Consider the following 16,851-nt stretch of genomic DNA (forward strand, 5'->3'; position numbering starts at 1 on the left):
TGAAATATTTTACTCAATAATATGTTTTAAACGAAATGTCACATTGCACAAATGTGCTGATTAATTTACACACATACTGAGTTAGTTATTCGCTTTGCTGAATAATTCGCAATAATTTTCGCCCGAACTGAACTCTGCCGCAAGACGTATTACCATTTCCGGTCATGGCGTGTATAAACAATGACCTACTATTGGCGCCATGCTTGCGCGAAGAAACAGTTCCATAATATTTGATATAAATTGTGCACAAAAGAACATATTAGAATCGAAATAACTTATAGCAAAACATTGCTTCATCACTGTTTATACACTCGGGCGGTTATACGTCGTCCGAAATAATTTCACTCGGACTGCGCCCTCGTGGAATTATTACGCTCAACGTATAACCGTCCATCGTGTATAAACAGTGATAATGCACTGTTTTGCTATAATTTACTTCTTAAATGACGTTTAAGAGGAACATGTCTTTAAGAGAATAAACAGAAAGGAAATGTCATACAAACTACAAGTTTTCTTGCATACCAGACGGGGATTTCCGGTATTTTTACCGGTGCTGGAAAAATCCATCTTACACCCCGGGGTGTAAGATGACTCTCGTGCTTTAAATGACGTATTACGAACTACATATATGTAGAAGATTTATGTAGTTATTTATATTTTATTTCGAAAAACGGAATAAAAATCCAATACCTTGACAGTTCCTCTTTGTTCCTGATAGTATATTTCTCGATTCAAAACACGTTATTTTATCAAAAATTCATAACGTTACGCTGGAACTGATAAAGCAAAACCGGAACTAAACATTGTTATTTGTCTTTGAAACGTCATGACGTCTTTCCTGTTTACGGACGTTGATTTCCCGCGCTTTGTTTAAATACGCTGCTATAAGAAATAGTTCTGAAAAGAAAGCCGTTCGACTGATTTTATTTTTATTATTATATCTTGATATCGGTATGCAAGAAAAAGATTCTGTCACTGGTTATAGGTGCAGATGGGAATATCCGGCTCTCGGGTAACTGTTTAGGCGGTAACTCGGTAGGAACCTCGTTACCGCCTAAACAGTTACCCTCGAGGCCGGAAATTCCCATCTGCACCTATAACCAGTGAAAGAATCTTATAATCTTTCCTCAGCTTTTCTGACCAGACATAATGAAATTTCTCATTTAAAAACTACACTGAAAAATACGATCCTACGATAGAATTTCGTTAATAAATTTCAATATTTAAATAATCAAAGTCAGTACCTGAAGCCACATATAACGAACTAGTAGGTCTTAACTTTCATATAATATAGAAGAAATAAGATTATACAAATGAAAATTAATGACGAGAAATGACTAATGGGGATGATGGGTATATCGGGTATTACATAACATGTATACCCATGTGTGACAACAAAAGTAGGCATTGTTACATATACATGAAAATGACATTTTTATTAAAAGACAAAACAATATCTTACATACAAAATAATCAGACTATGTACTCCAAAACATAAAAAATTCATGTAGTGCAATTTAGCCCTGTGGCACTCAGTTTCAATATAGCAAGTCTGTACCATCACCGATGTCACATAGACAAGTAATCACCAGAGCATATTCGTGCTCAACTCACCACTGGTCTATATGTTTTATATTCTTTTGTAAGTCATATTTTGATGTACTAGGTAGTATCAAACTATTGTGTTATTGCACTTCTCAATAGTTATGCTTCCGTAATCAATTTGAATGAACTAGAAGCAAAGAATCCAACAAATCTAACATATGTATTGTGGTCTAGTGATTAATACATCGGACGCTCAACCCGTGGGTAGCGGAATAGAACCCACTAGAGTAACAACCACACCTTCTCATGTAAAAATAGTACTTCTTTTCAGTCAGCGGACACGAGAGTTGTTGAAATAAGACTGAAAGTTACATCACAGTCCAGCTGAAATAAATTAAATTAATATACAGATACGCTTCAAAAAGTTGCTACATAGGTAAATGTCACAAAACTTTTCGTGTACTTTTTAATTGGCTAAACAATACTCACATTCGCGGGTATATATATATAATCTTAGTTTATTATTTTTCTTAAAGGATTCATTAAGATGGTTTGAATTGATATATCATTTTAAATCGACCAAATTTGACATGATATATCGAATGCATAAACCAATTGCGTTAGTGAATAAGTAAGATTGTACTGATTATTAAAATTTATCACATGATAACACGAATAACAAACAAAACGACACTGAAGGCCTGTTACGGACGAAATTTCGGACTAGATTTTTTGGCTTTCAGTTTTATCTGTATTGGTTCCAATTAATTGGTTCCAAATGACAAATCACTACTAAGATTGACTATAAATTTAACGATCAGCCCAAAGCTGGTACCACTATATTTGTCTGATTTCGCCTTTACATAATATATGGGCAAACATTTATTTTTGTAAAATGTGAGACGTCGAATACTGAAAAGTTGATGCAATTGTTTTCTTATCTCCTGATTACCAGTCTATAAAATACTGAACTATATTGTCTACGTACGAAAAAAGCCGACATTGTTACTTTTCTCCAGGATCGGAAGCTTGAAAACTATATTCGATAAGTTTTAATAACCGGATTATTTCCTTGTATACGATTACATAAAGTTACAAATGGTCAATCAAAATAACCCTTGGCTTTGTAGTCACTGCCAGGAACTATATCGGACATGTCCGAGAGGTAAGAAACTACTTAGGCCTAAATCATAATTATTTGATTGAATCTGGTGTTTGTCGTGTGTCCAATGTTGGTATTCTAACCTGTCGTCTCGATCATTTACATGCACATACTAATAGGTCATTGTCGGGTGGGCCATTCGTAGTATGGTCCTTCGAGCCACTTTTTTTTCAAAGCACCGCCATTCCCGCAATATTTCTCCGAAAGTTTTATTTATTGTTTGCTTTCAAGTGATGCTTTCACTTCTGCTTCTTGTGTAATTAGACCCAGATGACGTGCACTTAAATAATTTGCCGTCTTTAAAGGACTGACATGTAGCACTGTATATAAATAAATAATCAACTATAAAGAATTTAAACGGGATCAATTCTTATTACAATGGCTATTTCTATTGCCATTTTTATTGAAATTATATCATTTTCCTGTATGTTTAAAAGGGGCACATATGCCGACGTACGGATTTATTCTGTGGACTGCTCGGCAAGATTAGGTCTCTGCACACAGCTTAATGTGACTGGTTAACTGTAATCTGCTCGATTATAATGGATCTCTGTGCACTGCTCAGTGTAAATGGACTTCTGCAGACTGTTCATTGTAACTAGTTCTTTGTACACTGCTCCATGTGACTAGTTCTCTGCAGACTGCTCGATGTGATAGGATCTCGGTACACTGCTTTATGTGACTTGAACTATGTAGACTCATCTTGACTTGACAGAATTCTTTATTCTTTGGACGTGTTATCAGGGGCTATCGGTAAGGATAGACCCCAACATTAAAATTTTGGAAAAATAACAGATTTAATTTATTAAATATACAACAAACAACAATCGAAAGTTTCTAGAATTTACTTAATAAACTCATAAACGAATTATAAAACGTTCAATAAGATTTAAACACGAAGAAGTCGACAGGTTACTGTCAAATACATGCAAATTAACTGCTTCAGAAGCCAAAGCTTGATTCCTGTAAAGATATTTTAAGGCTATAAGATAATTGTTTACGTCTCACAAAACTTAAGATGCCAAATTGAAACTTATAAAATGTGCACACCTTTCTAATTTCGATATCAAGCCAAAATTCTGTAAATTTCAAAAAATGCCCCCAAATACGGTGCGCTACGTGCATTTTGTAGCTAGAGACCTCGGCTGTAGGTGATCGAGCTGACTATTTACACTAAACAGAGATACACAAAAACATCGTGGTAATCACCACAATAAAATCGTTAAACTATATCAAAAAGTGTTGAAGAGTTCCCAAAAGAAACAATGTGGAAGAACACTTCACAAAAAAGCTTAGACACAATAATTCCTCGGGATCCACGCAGTCACCGTCGGAAATACCTCTAAACAATAAAATTAAAGTAAATCTTATAGAAGTCAACAAAGTTACGAAAATAATAGTGATGAACTGGTATTTCGTTATATAAAATACGACTATACATGAAAGAAAATTTATGTAAGCTATAACACCAGTTTCCTTGGTTGCAGAGTGACCTAAGTTTACTCGGGTATTCCGGATCAATCTAGAAATGCGAGTCACTCTAAACGTTTTATAGCTGATGACAAAATACTCCAACAAAAATTAGGAAATAATTATTTTTGTAAACTTCAAACATCTGTGCACATACATTTACATCGTTGGACCCGGGCCTGGCAAAATTCCCTAGAGTTGAATACAACATTGCAAGAAAAAGATACTGTTAAAATTACCCTATTATATCTTATACCTCTGAAAATAATGATGTTTCTCTTATTCTAAAAAACCAAACACTTGTACTTCACACAGATGCAAATATTCATATCCTAAGTGAGTTATTTGAACATATCGTGCCTCTATACCACCAAGGAAACTGAACGTATGGATGTCGTCAATCTGACCTGGAACATAACCAACTTGTTGCATGGACTGCTGGGATATACCAACACTCAACGTCATGTTACTTGCCCTTCTCGCTGAAATATCCAAAATAATTATTGGTAATTTATATCACTTAAATAAGAAAATCTGTCTTTGAACCCATTATGTTATTAGGCAATCAGTGAAAAGAGATTTGATTTAGTTCTCTTCTTATTTTTTTTATAGATTACTACATAACATCTCAAATACATGGCTGATATTTGTTTGCTTAAGTGTAAGATCGAAATTTCTTTCGATTTCAAGTTGAAACAGTGAAAATATCGATTTTATTTCATTAATGAATTTCTGTATTTCACTGAAGAGCATAAAATAAATTTCATTAATCTATGGCATAGAGGACTCTTTTAGAGGGGTTTTTTTTAAATCGGAACAAGGAGGCCAGTCTAAGGAATAACGGACTAGATCTTCTACCTCCATCAAGATAGCAGCGAATGGCAATGCAGCATTCTGAAGTTGATACAAACTTAATGTAGTTCTGCATGTTTGATACAATTATTGTTGTACACAGTAGAATTTTATCAAACCATAGTTTTTCAAAGCATCGTTGCATCTGAAGGTACATCCGCCAATAAAGAGAGGATCGTGTGTTTGAGTTGTTGTAAGACCCAATTGAAAAGATTGGATCTAGTTGTAACGGTGTCGGCCGGTCAATCCGGGGTCGTGGGTTCGAGCCCCATGGTGGTCACCACCATGACTTCTCATATAACACCAGTACTAGTTTTTCCAGGAAGCGGATTCAATGGTGGTTCAAATAAATATTAAGCTTTCATCACAATCGAGCTAAAAGAAATTAATGAAACTTTTCATAGGTGTACATTAACCTATTTTCAGTCATAGGGTCAAATAAAATGTATAGGTTCATGACCTTACCTGTTAATAAATTGCCAAATATCAATGGGAGTTCTTACATTACTGCTAATTTTATGTTATAATTCTGAATTATTTTACATAAATACCTATCTGCAGCCAACTGTATAAAACATTTAACCGCGCGGTAACCACTAAATGCCAGTAACCAACATGGTAACATCGTGGTAAGCGATTGTATAAATAACGTCATTCGTGGTAACCACAATATAACCACGGTTAATTTTAACCCACCTACGGAAGCTTGGTAACCACAAAGTAACCACTCAAACATGGCCGCCGTACAATTCGACGTATTGACAGACAAAATTTGACGGACTTGACGGATGAAAAATTACGCAGAAGTTATTCAGGTGTTCAGCTCTGACACCACGGCAACAGATTTTATCCGACGACGAATCATGAGTGGATTTAATGCCGTTATACTGTAGGGCTCCCGTCTGTAATTCACTAATCAGTTGTATTGACTGGACCCGTGTTAAATTATCCGCATTGAGGCCGCATTTGTTAATAGAAAACATCAACACAGCATGTCCAGGCGAACTGCGACCACAAAGGCATGCATTTAACAACGGTATTGCACCATTGCACACTAGCTCTCGGTACATTACATACACATTGATACAGTATGTGAAATAAAGAAGCAAACATCTTACTTGATAATCCACATTCAGAAATACAGAACGCGTTTGTAGACATTTCAAGAAGCATTTCCCTTTACAGTCCTACTGTCACTATAAACAAACATTACTCCGAAGATACTTTTAAAATCCATATTTTAATTAAATGCACAGATTCTCTCTAGTAAATGCAATTGTTTACACTGTTTAATAGGGATTATCTAGAATCTTGTATTCGATAATCCTTCTTAAATACATCACTTAGTGGGTGGGTTGGTGCGTTTTTGGTAATGGTACGGTACGGTACGGAATTTAGCAATGCCGTAGATACTCTTCAAAAGAGGCGCAATATTATCACAATCCGGGAACTTGCTGGAACTACCAAAAAAGCGCTAAACAATTGAACGCAAAAAAGGGCATTTACAAGTCATTTCCAGTCCTTTTCACTATGCCTAGAAGAAAGAGCACCAAAGCGGCGTCATGGCCGGACAAGCGGGGACGATTGGAGACAAGAGTTTCTTCACCTAGAGCGCAGGACGAGACTTACGAGAGGCCGAAGCGGGGCAGACGTGATGCCGACGTCGGTGTCTCAACCACGAGGGACACAAAAAATGATAGCCATGGCCAGTTAGAAGGTATAAATACGCCTTCCTTCAGTTTTCCTGAACCTCCATTACATTTATTGCAATATGAGCCTTTTGACACATTGATTGATGGTACGTCACGCCCACCAAATTCTGAGGTTTCGGATACCTGCAACAATTTAGGTAGTGGCATACCATTGAAAATAAAAGAAACAAGAAGCTGCGTTCAATAAACGCTTGATGCCCCCGCTGGCATCCTTGTCAATACAAAGCAACCTAAGTCCAAAACGAGGTCAAGGTCAAACTGAGGTCAGGTGATGTTTGAAGATGAGGAATGGTCACAGGTTACATCTGTATTAGTATCAACTCATTCTTGTAAGCGGTATTAATGCTAGACGAAACGGTCCCATTTGGTTAACCAAGAGATGGCCCATATAAAGCAACCTAAGTCCAAAATGAGGTCAAGGTCAAACTGAGGTCAGGTGATGTCTGAAGATGGGGAATGGTCACAGGTTACATCTGCATTAGTATCAAGTCATTCTAGTTAGGGGTATTGATGCTAGACGAAACGGTCCCATTTGGTTAACCTAGAGATGGCCCATATAAAGCAACCTAAGTCCAAAATGAGGTCAAGGTCAAGGTCAAACTGAGGTCAGGTGATGTCTGAAGATGGAGAATGGTCACAGGTTACATCTGCATTAGTATCAAGTCATTCTAGTAAGGGGTATTGATGCTAGACGAAACGGTCCCATTTGGTTAACCAAGAGATGGCCCATATAAAGCAACCTAAGTCCAAAATGAGGTCAAGGTCAAGGTCAAACTGAGGTCAGGTGATGTCTGAAGATGGAGAATGGTCACAGGTTACATCTGCATTAGTATCAAGTCATTCTAGTAAGGGGTATTGATGCTAGACGAAACGGTCCCATTTGGTTAACCTCGTACGGACGGACGGACGAACGAACGGACGGACGGACAGGACGATCACTATATGCCTCCCACATCAGTAGATGCCGGGGGCATAAAAATCTGGTCAGGGGAATTTATAGACTTGGCACTATTGTTAAAATCCACACGCCAGTTACAAGAATACTCATAAGACGGTCCATTTGGGGAACTGCAGTTCAGAAGTGGCAAACTGTTCATCACCAAACCGAGGGGGTCATCTTCAAAATTGCCAATCGAACAATGGTCATCGGCCTTCATCATATTTATAAGTGTTTTTCTCGAACGTTTCCCACACAGGTCCCAGGAGCTGCTAAAATACCTCTGGGATATCCGCCTGGCAGCAACAATGTCAGATTCATGATGGAAATATGATGAACAATTTCGCCAACTGCAATCATCCAAACCCTCCAGTTCATGGGGCACCATTAACTTAGAACTTTGGTTACTCAATGTTAATGGTCAATCCGCTAAAGCACCTGTTTATGTTAGTCAAACCCCTTATCATGCTTCACCTTACAGCATGCAACAACGACTCCCCCCTCAACCATCCGCTGCTGCATAAAGGGTAAATAAACAACATGGTCCTGTTCCCAATGCATTAAATTAACATGCAATCATTACAATTCGGGACATAATTGTCCTTTTATTCCTACTTGTAGGTACAAGCATGCCTGCAGGCTCTGCGGAGGCAAACATCCAAAGACAATATGCCGCACTGCTCAACGCCACCCCTGTACCAGACAGGTAACACACCTTTGAACATTTCTGAGTTAATTAAAGCTTTGCAGTTATATCCAGACAGCACAGCAGAAGATCTAATAGCAGGCTTATCAAATGGTTTCCCCTTGCAATATGAGGGCCCCCGGGAACACAGAGACTCCCCAAATTTACTAAGTGCTAAACAATTACCAGGGATTTTATATAACAAAATAATTAAAGAAATTCATGCCGGCAGGGTGGCAGGCCCATTTCTAAAGATTCCCTTCACAACCTTGCAAATTTCTCCTGTCGGTTTAGTTCTTAAGAAAGGCGGTGACTACCGCCTTATCCATCACTTATCATACCCCAGAAATAAGTCGATAAATGACTTCATTGATGAACGTCTTTGCTCAGTATCGTACTCAACCATTGATCAGGCTGCTGATATGGTCGCCAGACTTGGCCAGGGGGCCCTACGCTGATGTTAAGTCTGCTTTCCGCCTTCTCCCAATTTCCCCAGCAGATTTTGATCTGCTCGGTTTCAAAGCATTGGTCAACTTTAAAGGCAAGATGGTTACCTATTATTTTTATGATAAAATGTTGCCTTTCGGGTCTTCAATTAGCTGTGCTCTCTCGGAAAAATTTGCCACTTTTTTACACTGGGCAGTAGTCGCCGCTAGTCACAATTCTGACATTCTACACTATCTCGATGACTTCCTTTTTGGCGAGTCAAATATGTCGTGCCAACCAGGTCATACTCTGCAGTCCTTTAAGAATACTTGTAAAAAATTTGGAGTCCCGGTTGCACTTGAAAAAACTTGTTCTCCGTCAACATGTGTAATCTACTTAGGGGTGGAATTTGATACTGTCCAGATGACAATGACCGTCGTTTATATGACTGAAAAATTGTTGAAAAAGACGTTAAACCCGAACACACACACCAGATGACAATGCGACTACCTAGCGACAAGCTCGAAGAACTGACGCAAAAAATAATCTCGGCTATAAATGCAAAGAAGATTTCCCTAAAAGAGATGCAGTCCCTGCTAGGCGCTTTAAACTTTGCGTGCAGAGTAATTGCACCAGGGCGCGCATTCTGTAGAAGGCTTATTAACTCTACAATGGGGATAAAAAAAAAAACACCACAAAATATGGGTTTCGGTTAATATGCGAAAAGACCTTAGTCTTTGGTTACACTTCCTACAGTCCCACAATGGAATAACCTTGATAGCCGACTCCATTTGGCTCTCAAATGACACTCTTCAATTGTATACCGACAGTGCGGGTGGCAATACTGGGGGGTTTGGAATCTATTTCGCTGGCCATTGGTCACAGGGCTTATGGCCTACCCAGTGGGTAGAAGAAGGCCTTACCCGGGATATGACCCTGTTATAGTTATTTCCAGTTGTGGCAGCTATTGTCACTTGGTCAGAATCATTTCGCAATAAGAAAGTTCTATTCCACATAGATAACCAAGCTGTCATACACATTATTACATCCCAATCGCAGATGCACTTTCTCGTTCACAGTGGTGCAGATTCAGACAGGCAGCGCCAGACGCAGACTGGTAACCCACACAGATTCCGCCCCACCTCCGGAACATCTAGATTGCCTTACGCAATTTTTAATTACCAGTTCGGTGGCAGCATCTACCCGTAAAACATACGCTACAAGCATTCAAAAGCTATCCAACTTTAGCGTAAATTATCATTTACCTGACATATGGCCTGTTCCTCTAAAAGATCTGTTACTTTTTATCGCTCACTGCACCTATCAAGGTCTATCTGCATCTTCCCTTTCCACTTACATTTCGGGAATCAGTCATGCCCACAAAGTACGGGGTCTTATGGACCCAACAAAATCTTTCTTGGTGGTTAAAGCAGTTGAGGGCTTACGCCGTATTCAAGGAGGTCAGGTTAACGATCTGAGGGCTCCAATAACACTTCCCTTGCTTAGCGAAATAATAGGCAGTTTGAAGTTCATCTGCAGCAATACATATGAACAAGCTTTGTTCACTGCAGCTTTCTCTTTGGCATTTTTTGGATTGTTACGTGTCAGTGAGTTCACTGCACCTAGCATCACGTCAAGCAGTCAAAAACAATTGCTAGTCAGCGATGTACAGGTGTCCAGCAACACGGTCCTCTTACAGATTAGATGGTCAAAAACCGATCAACTTGGTTTGTCAGTCACTCTACAAATTGAAGCCAAAGGTGGCATCTATTGTCCTGTTGATAGTTTATCTAAGTATTTAAATATCCGCCCTAATTCAGGCAGCAGTAATCTTTTCATCCACTTTAATACGAAACCGCTTACAAAGTACCAATTTTGCTCGGTTTTGCAGAAAGCCTTGCGTTTCATAAATGCACCAGGTCACGTCAGATCGCACAGCTTCCGTATTGGTGGAGCGACCTACCTTCACAATGAAGGTGTGTCCGATGAAAGAATTAAGGTCATGGGTCGGTGGAAGTCTGAGACTTTCACTCGATACATCAGGTTAACCCCCTAAGCGCCTTTCCCATTCCACCTTACCTCATTATAATTATATCCTATTTTTCAAGCCATTCAAATTCTAACCGTCCCCAAGTTATTTCAGGTCATCAACGTCTCTGGATAGTGGGGTCCTCAATTGTACATTGGGCTGAACGGGCAGCAAAACAAGGTGACCCACAACTTGGACTCGGGAGGTTGAACATGTCAGTTAAGTGGATAGGTCGCAGAGGCATCAACATGGATGAGCTCGATAATCTTATGGACTCTATGTTGAAAGAGACACCAAAGCCACAATTCATAATGATCCATTGTGGCTCTAACGATCTGACGTTAGACGGTATCTCTGATAGAGAAAAATTTAATAACCTTGAAATTAGTAAAACACAATACCAGCAATCTTCACAAAGGCAGAAGCGCCGGCTGTGTAAGAAATATATCGGATATAATAGATTCCCGACAACATTTATGCTACCAATATAACGTCTACCATATTATCATTCAAGGGTTTTCTGATAAATAATGTCAACTACCTTAATTGACCCTATAACTAAATTGCTGGGACGAGTGGACATTGGGGCAAAAGCTACGTGCAATAATACAATTCCGAGACGATTAATACATGCGTGAAACAGTAATTCTTGCGTGCCAGACGAAATTTTCCCATGTTACTGTCGGTGCTGGAAAATTTATCTTACACTCTGGGGTGTAAGAGGACTCTCATGTTGTAATTTATTATTGAACGCGTAAATTCATATGCTACTAGAATGAAATAATGCTTATTAGAAAAAAGTTTGTTTTATTTTATTTTTCCCTTTTATCTGAAGAAAGAAATGAAAAGATAAAAATCTGTCACTGATAGAAGGTGCAAACTGACATTTCTGACTCTCGGCAGAGCCTCGTTACTGCCTTAACAGTTACCCTCGAGGTAGATATTTCAATCCGCACCTTCAAACAGTGAAAGATTCTTATAAGCTTAATCGACTGAGAAATATACGTCTTGTGACTTACCTACTCTCTTACTGTCCAGTCTATTGAACAGTTTTACACTGTGAATTTCACATATCGCCCCAAGATCAACCCGCCACCATGGGTCTTGTTGGAGGTCTGTATGAAAGCAGGATCTTCCACTAAAATATTGGGTGGTATTGCCGTCTACTCAAAACTTTCCATCATTACGTTTCATTATACTTGACATCGTGGTTTGTTTGTGTTTTGCAAGATTTGTGTACGGGACAAGATCTGAAATAGAGTCCGGACAAGCAGTAAACAAAACTGAATATCCTTAAAACTAGTTACTGTTAAATTCTGTTATTATGAACGTGTAAGAAAAATAGATTATTTCACAGTGAAACGCGTGCGCAATTTCTATTTTAACATACACCAACAGGATATTGTCTGAAAAGCCCAAGCTGGTGCTGTAAGCAACTTCATTATTAATAAAACCATTTATGGATAAACGCGATACTACTACAAGAAAAAGAGGATAAAAGAACGTTGTTTTTTTTTGTTATGTTATGTTTTTTGCTATCAGGTTTGCAAAGAAATGCATGCAATTTCATATGAGACATGAACCTGTACTGTCAATTTAAAATTAAATGTATCTGCCTTTGATTTTTAAAAGCTTGAAAGAAGCTTGCTATAATTCATATTTTCATTCTGATTCTTGTGTCTATTTTTGTGTGAAATTGTTACACTTGTGTCTATTTTGGTGTGAAATTGTTACACTTGTGTCTATTTTGGTGTGAAATTGTTACACTTGTGTCTATTTTTGTGTGTAAAATTGTTACACTTGTGTCTATTTTACACTTGTTACACTTGTGTCTATTTTTGTGTGAAATTGTTACACTTGTGTCTATTTTGTGTGAAATTGTTACACTTGTGTCTATTTTTGTGTGAAATTGTTACACTTGTGTCTATTTGTCGCATATCATAAGGGCATAGCAGCTGTTCTTTCAAAAACATTTCTTATCTTCAATGGAAGGCTGTATTTGAAAACTGTCTAGTGTATAGCGAACAAAATACTATTTAGTCCTTTAGACATATTTTAATAGGGTGGAGGGAGGTGGAGAGCAGGACACAAGTTCAGGGTGTAGGCCTTATCAGCAACATACGATAAATGGGGATATGAATTGATTTCCTGTTTAGCATTTTTGGTCTAAATTCTGAATAACTGAATACCATTAATTAGAAAGAGATCGAGGAATACAGCGACCTGACTGCAGACATCAGTTTAGTAATACCCCAAATGCTTTTCAACCCCTGGAAGTAAGCACAGGAGTTGGGTCATGTGGTATATCCCTGGAATATTTTAAACGTATATATGAAGTGATGGCCTCGTCTGCATTTTCGTGTATAACCTTTTATGATTACAGATCACTTCACAGACAAATTTGGAGCACACCAACCCCATGGATCCAGACATGCCAAGCTATTTCCTTTCTGATTCAATAATATCTAGGTTTGTGACCATTTGCATCGATGGCCTAGGATTTTACTGACAGTCTTCCCTTTAGCTTCTTACATATCCCTTTGAGAGATACATTGTGTATTAAGCAAGTGAGTCCGCAATGACAATCGGGAAATTACGTTGTTCTCCGTATGCGATTTCGGCATTTTCCGGTCTTTACGGAAAGTTATGCGGGCGCTTAGCACCAACGCGTCCGAACAATCGAGAATACGTATTCACGCGAGAATTACCGAGTGGTGTTACAGGTCCTTCGTCTTAAGAGTGCTTTTAATCACCAATAGGTGAGCAAATTATTGAGTTTGTTTTGTTAATGACCCCCTTCCGATGGAAATATGGGGTTAGTATGATAAATGGAGTGGACAGAGCGTTAGCCCAGTTCCTATATTTATCATACTGACCCCACATATTTCTGTGCAGGGTCACTATCAAACCCTATAATTTATTTGTTTTATCGAAAAGTAATTTTTAGCCTAGATCTATATGAAAACCTACTGATCCTCCGTAGAAATGCAGATTGTCACCACGTGACCACCTTTTATCCAATGAAAATGCTAGAATCTCATTGGAGGTTTACCGAACTTACCTTTTACGCAGTCTGTGCCATTCATACTCCAGTTACCATTGGGAAGACATACCGCTTGTTTAGTCTCATTAGCTTCCCTGTATTTGTATCCGGTGTTACATGCAATTTCTACGACATCACCAACACTATTCAAGTTTCCTAATATTGTGCCATTCTGGGAGGCATTCTAGGAAATAGAAATTATACTTTTAATAGATTTATTACGCATTTCAGATGTTTAAAGAAATAGTCTCACCTCAATTAGATTTATATCGTGAAATCTGCACAAGTTCTGTAGTGGAGTATTGCGCGACTTCAGTTCAATACTGCAACACGCTTTAGTCCAATAAAAGTATGTTCAGTAAACATGATTTATTCAACTCAAAAACATAAACATGTAACTGCCATTGTTGGCGTGTTGTGAATGTTATTACGTCCCAAATTTAGAGAATTTAAGAGGCGACAGTAACGTATGTTATACTAGAATAAAAGTTAAAATTGTACAAATTAGCTGATATTGACATCTACAAACCTTTAGGATAAGGAGATATTCTTAAAGCATTAATAGATTTGTTTTGGTACGTATTACATTGATTGCTTAAATTGATTGCGGAATATTACGGGTTTTCAAGATGAATATATATTATCAAAACTCCATGTGTTCCGAAGATGCCACTTAAGTGGGCGGGGTATTTTAACCCGTAAATTTAAGTGGGAAACGTCAATTGTTTTAATGAAACGGCTACAGCAAGATTTTCATTGCTTTGGAATGATGACATATCTTAAAGAGAGCAAATTCCGCAACTTTCATATACCAGGTTAGTTGATATGTGTACAGATTTTGTTTGACATACGGTAGAAAGCGATATCCCCGCTTAAACTATCTCAGACTGATAGCTATAATGGCTGTGGAAGAAGAGCCAAATTGCCTAATCTTTTGATTGTGAAATCGAAAATACTAAAGGAATTGCCGAACAACATTGACCTTGACTTGAAACCCAAAAGTAAAACATTTTGTCAAATTCGACTTAAACGGTCTTCGAGTTTAAAATTCTGCGAATTCTTGGTTATCGTGGTTGGGTCAGTTTATGAAATTAAATCTCAGTCCAATCTATTTATCTTGTTTGTTTGTCTGTTTGTTTGTTGTTGATTTTTTTTGTTGGGTTTAACGTCGCGCCGACACAACTTTAGGTCATATGGCGACTTTCCAGCTTTCATGGTGGAGGAAACCCACATGTGCCCCTCCGTGCATTATTTCATCACGGGCAGGCACGCGGGTAGAACCACCGACCTTCCGCAAGCCAGCTGGATGGCTTCCCAACATGAAGAATTCACATGAAGGATTCAACGGCCCGAGTGAGGCTCGAACCCACATCGATTCAGAGCAAGTGATTTCAAGTCACCGACCTTTAAATCTTTGAAAGCATGTATTTACGAAATGGCCGGGTTTTTTTTACCCAAATCCGAAAATATTTTGTCCACAAAATTAAATGATTTATTGTCTACTACATTTGAGCCCTGGATATTATTTTATGATTACAGAAAAAGCAAACAGATACCTTTGTGCGTGCACATTTGTTCAGTAGGTTCACACGCTTTCTCATCTTCACAATTCTCGCACGGTTTCTACAAACAAATGAACAATAGAATTAATTTATCGTGGGAATGAAGTAGACAATAGCGTAGTTTTGGTAATATACTAGTGTAATCTCAGTATATATAGAAAACAATAAAGAAAACGTTATTTTCTTGTTTTGAAATTATACAAAATGACATGGTTATGTAGTGAACGCCAAGAAGAAGAAAAAGACATGATTATGTAAGGAACGCAGAAGAAAGTAAAAGCTTGTTTGTATAAATCAAAAAAAAAAAACATGATTATGTATGAAATTCAATAGAAGAAAAAGAAGAAGACATGATTATGTAGTGAACGCCAAGATGATTATGTAGTGAACGCCAAGAAGAAGAAAAAGACATGATTATGTAGTGAACGCCAAGAAGAAGAAAAAGACATGATTATGTAGTGAACGCCAAGAAGAAGAAAAAGAAGAAGACATGATTATGTAGTGAACGCCAAGAAGAAGAAAAAGAAGAAGACATGATTATGTAGTGAACGCCAAGAAGAAGAAAAAGAAGAAGACATGGTTATGTAAGACTGCATGGTAAGTGTTTTATTTATTATGTGTAATTTATTTAGCTTGTGTGTACATATTATCAAAATAAAAAAAAATCTCATATCATTCTATATCATATTTGACATATCTGAAATTTTTCTAATTATCTGCTTAATAAACAAATGGTTTACCTGTTCAGTATATATATCAGATTTCCGTATTTCAACACAATTGCCTTTACTAATGTCACCATCGAGGAATGTTGACGAATAAAAATGGCATGTTAGAAACAATCTTTTATAGTTTACAGATTCGCAATAGGGGCGTAAGCTACACTCTTTTACACATTCCGGAAGTGCTATTCCTTGTATTGTACCGACTCTGTCTTGTTCATCACGGCATGTTTGTTTGAACCTGACTGTGTAACTGATCGTAACTCCATCTTTGCTTGTGTAAGTAAATGCAAGTGTTCCTTTAAATTGAAGCAGAAGCAACAATAACAACAGTAAAGCTTTCAAAATCCCGAAAAACATCACCTGAATAATTTGTATTGCATTGTATTACCTAACCTTTAATCATTTAAAGTCCCTTTATTAGGAAATATTTTATGTCTATGATAATACATATTTTGTACATTTATTTTAAATCCACTTGAATTGTCGTTACGTCTTTACCAAAAACACGTTTCACCTACGGTACCACCAGTCTAAAGCCGACAGATTTCCAGTACAAATTCCGTAACTTACTGATAGCTTTCCATTAGCATAAAACCTCTTGCTTGATATTCATTAGAAATGATACATTATACAAAACTTTTAATTGCTTCTCCTGAAGTACAAAGTAAAACATCATCTGTACGTTTAAATTTGACAGTTTGTC

General features: G+C 37.7%; 1 protein-coding gene across 1 annotated transcript; it reads right to left on the reverse strand.

The window, feature by feature from the left end:
- Positions 1–4,456: 4,456 nt before the first annotated feature.
- Positions 4,457–16,414, reverse strand: LOC128546286 (fucolectin-like). The gene is made up of 4 exons (XM_053516676.1): positions 16,349–16,414; positions 13,880–14,045; positions 11,838–11,981; positions 4,457–4,659 (listed from the first exon to the last, which is right to left on the reverse strand). Exons 1-4 carry the CDS (start codon positions 16,412–16,414, stop codon positions 4,457–4,459), a joined length of 579 nt encoding a protein of 192 aa, XP_053372651.1.
- Positions 16,415–16,851: the final 437 nt, after the last annotated feature.

This window comes from Mercenaria mercenaria, chromosome 10, assembly GCF_021730395.1.
Source record: "Mercenaria mercenaria strain notata chromosome 10, MADL_Memer_1, whole genome shotgun sequence".
NCBI lineage: Eukaryota > Metazoa > Mollusca > Bivalvia > Venerida > Veneridae > Mercenaria > Mercenaria mercenaria.

Excerpts from the sequence above, each read along its gene's own strand:
- LOC128546286 (XM_053516676.1), bottom strand. The coding sequence starts at position 16,414 with ATGGAGTTACGATCAGTTACACAGTCAGGTTCAAACAAACATGCCGTG. Across the intron at positions 14,046-16,348 it reads TGATGAACAAGACAGAGTCG|AATGCCTCCCAGAATGGCAC; the intron begins GTACAATACAAG and ends TCTATTTCCTAG. Across the intron at positions 4,660-11,837 it reads ACTGGACAGTAAGAGAGTAG|CGAGAAGGGCAAGTAACATG; the intron begins GTAAGTCACAAG and ends TGGATATTTCAG.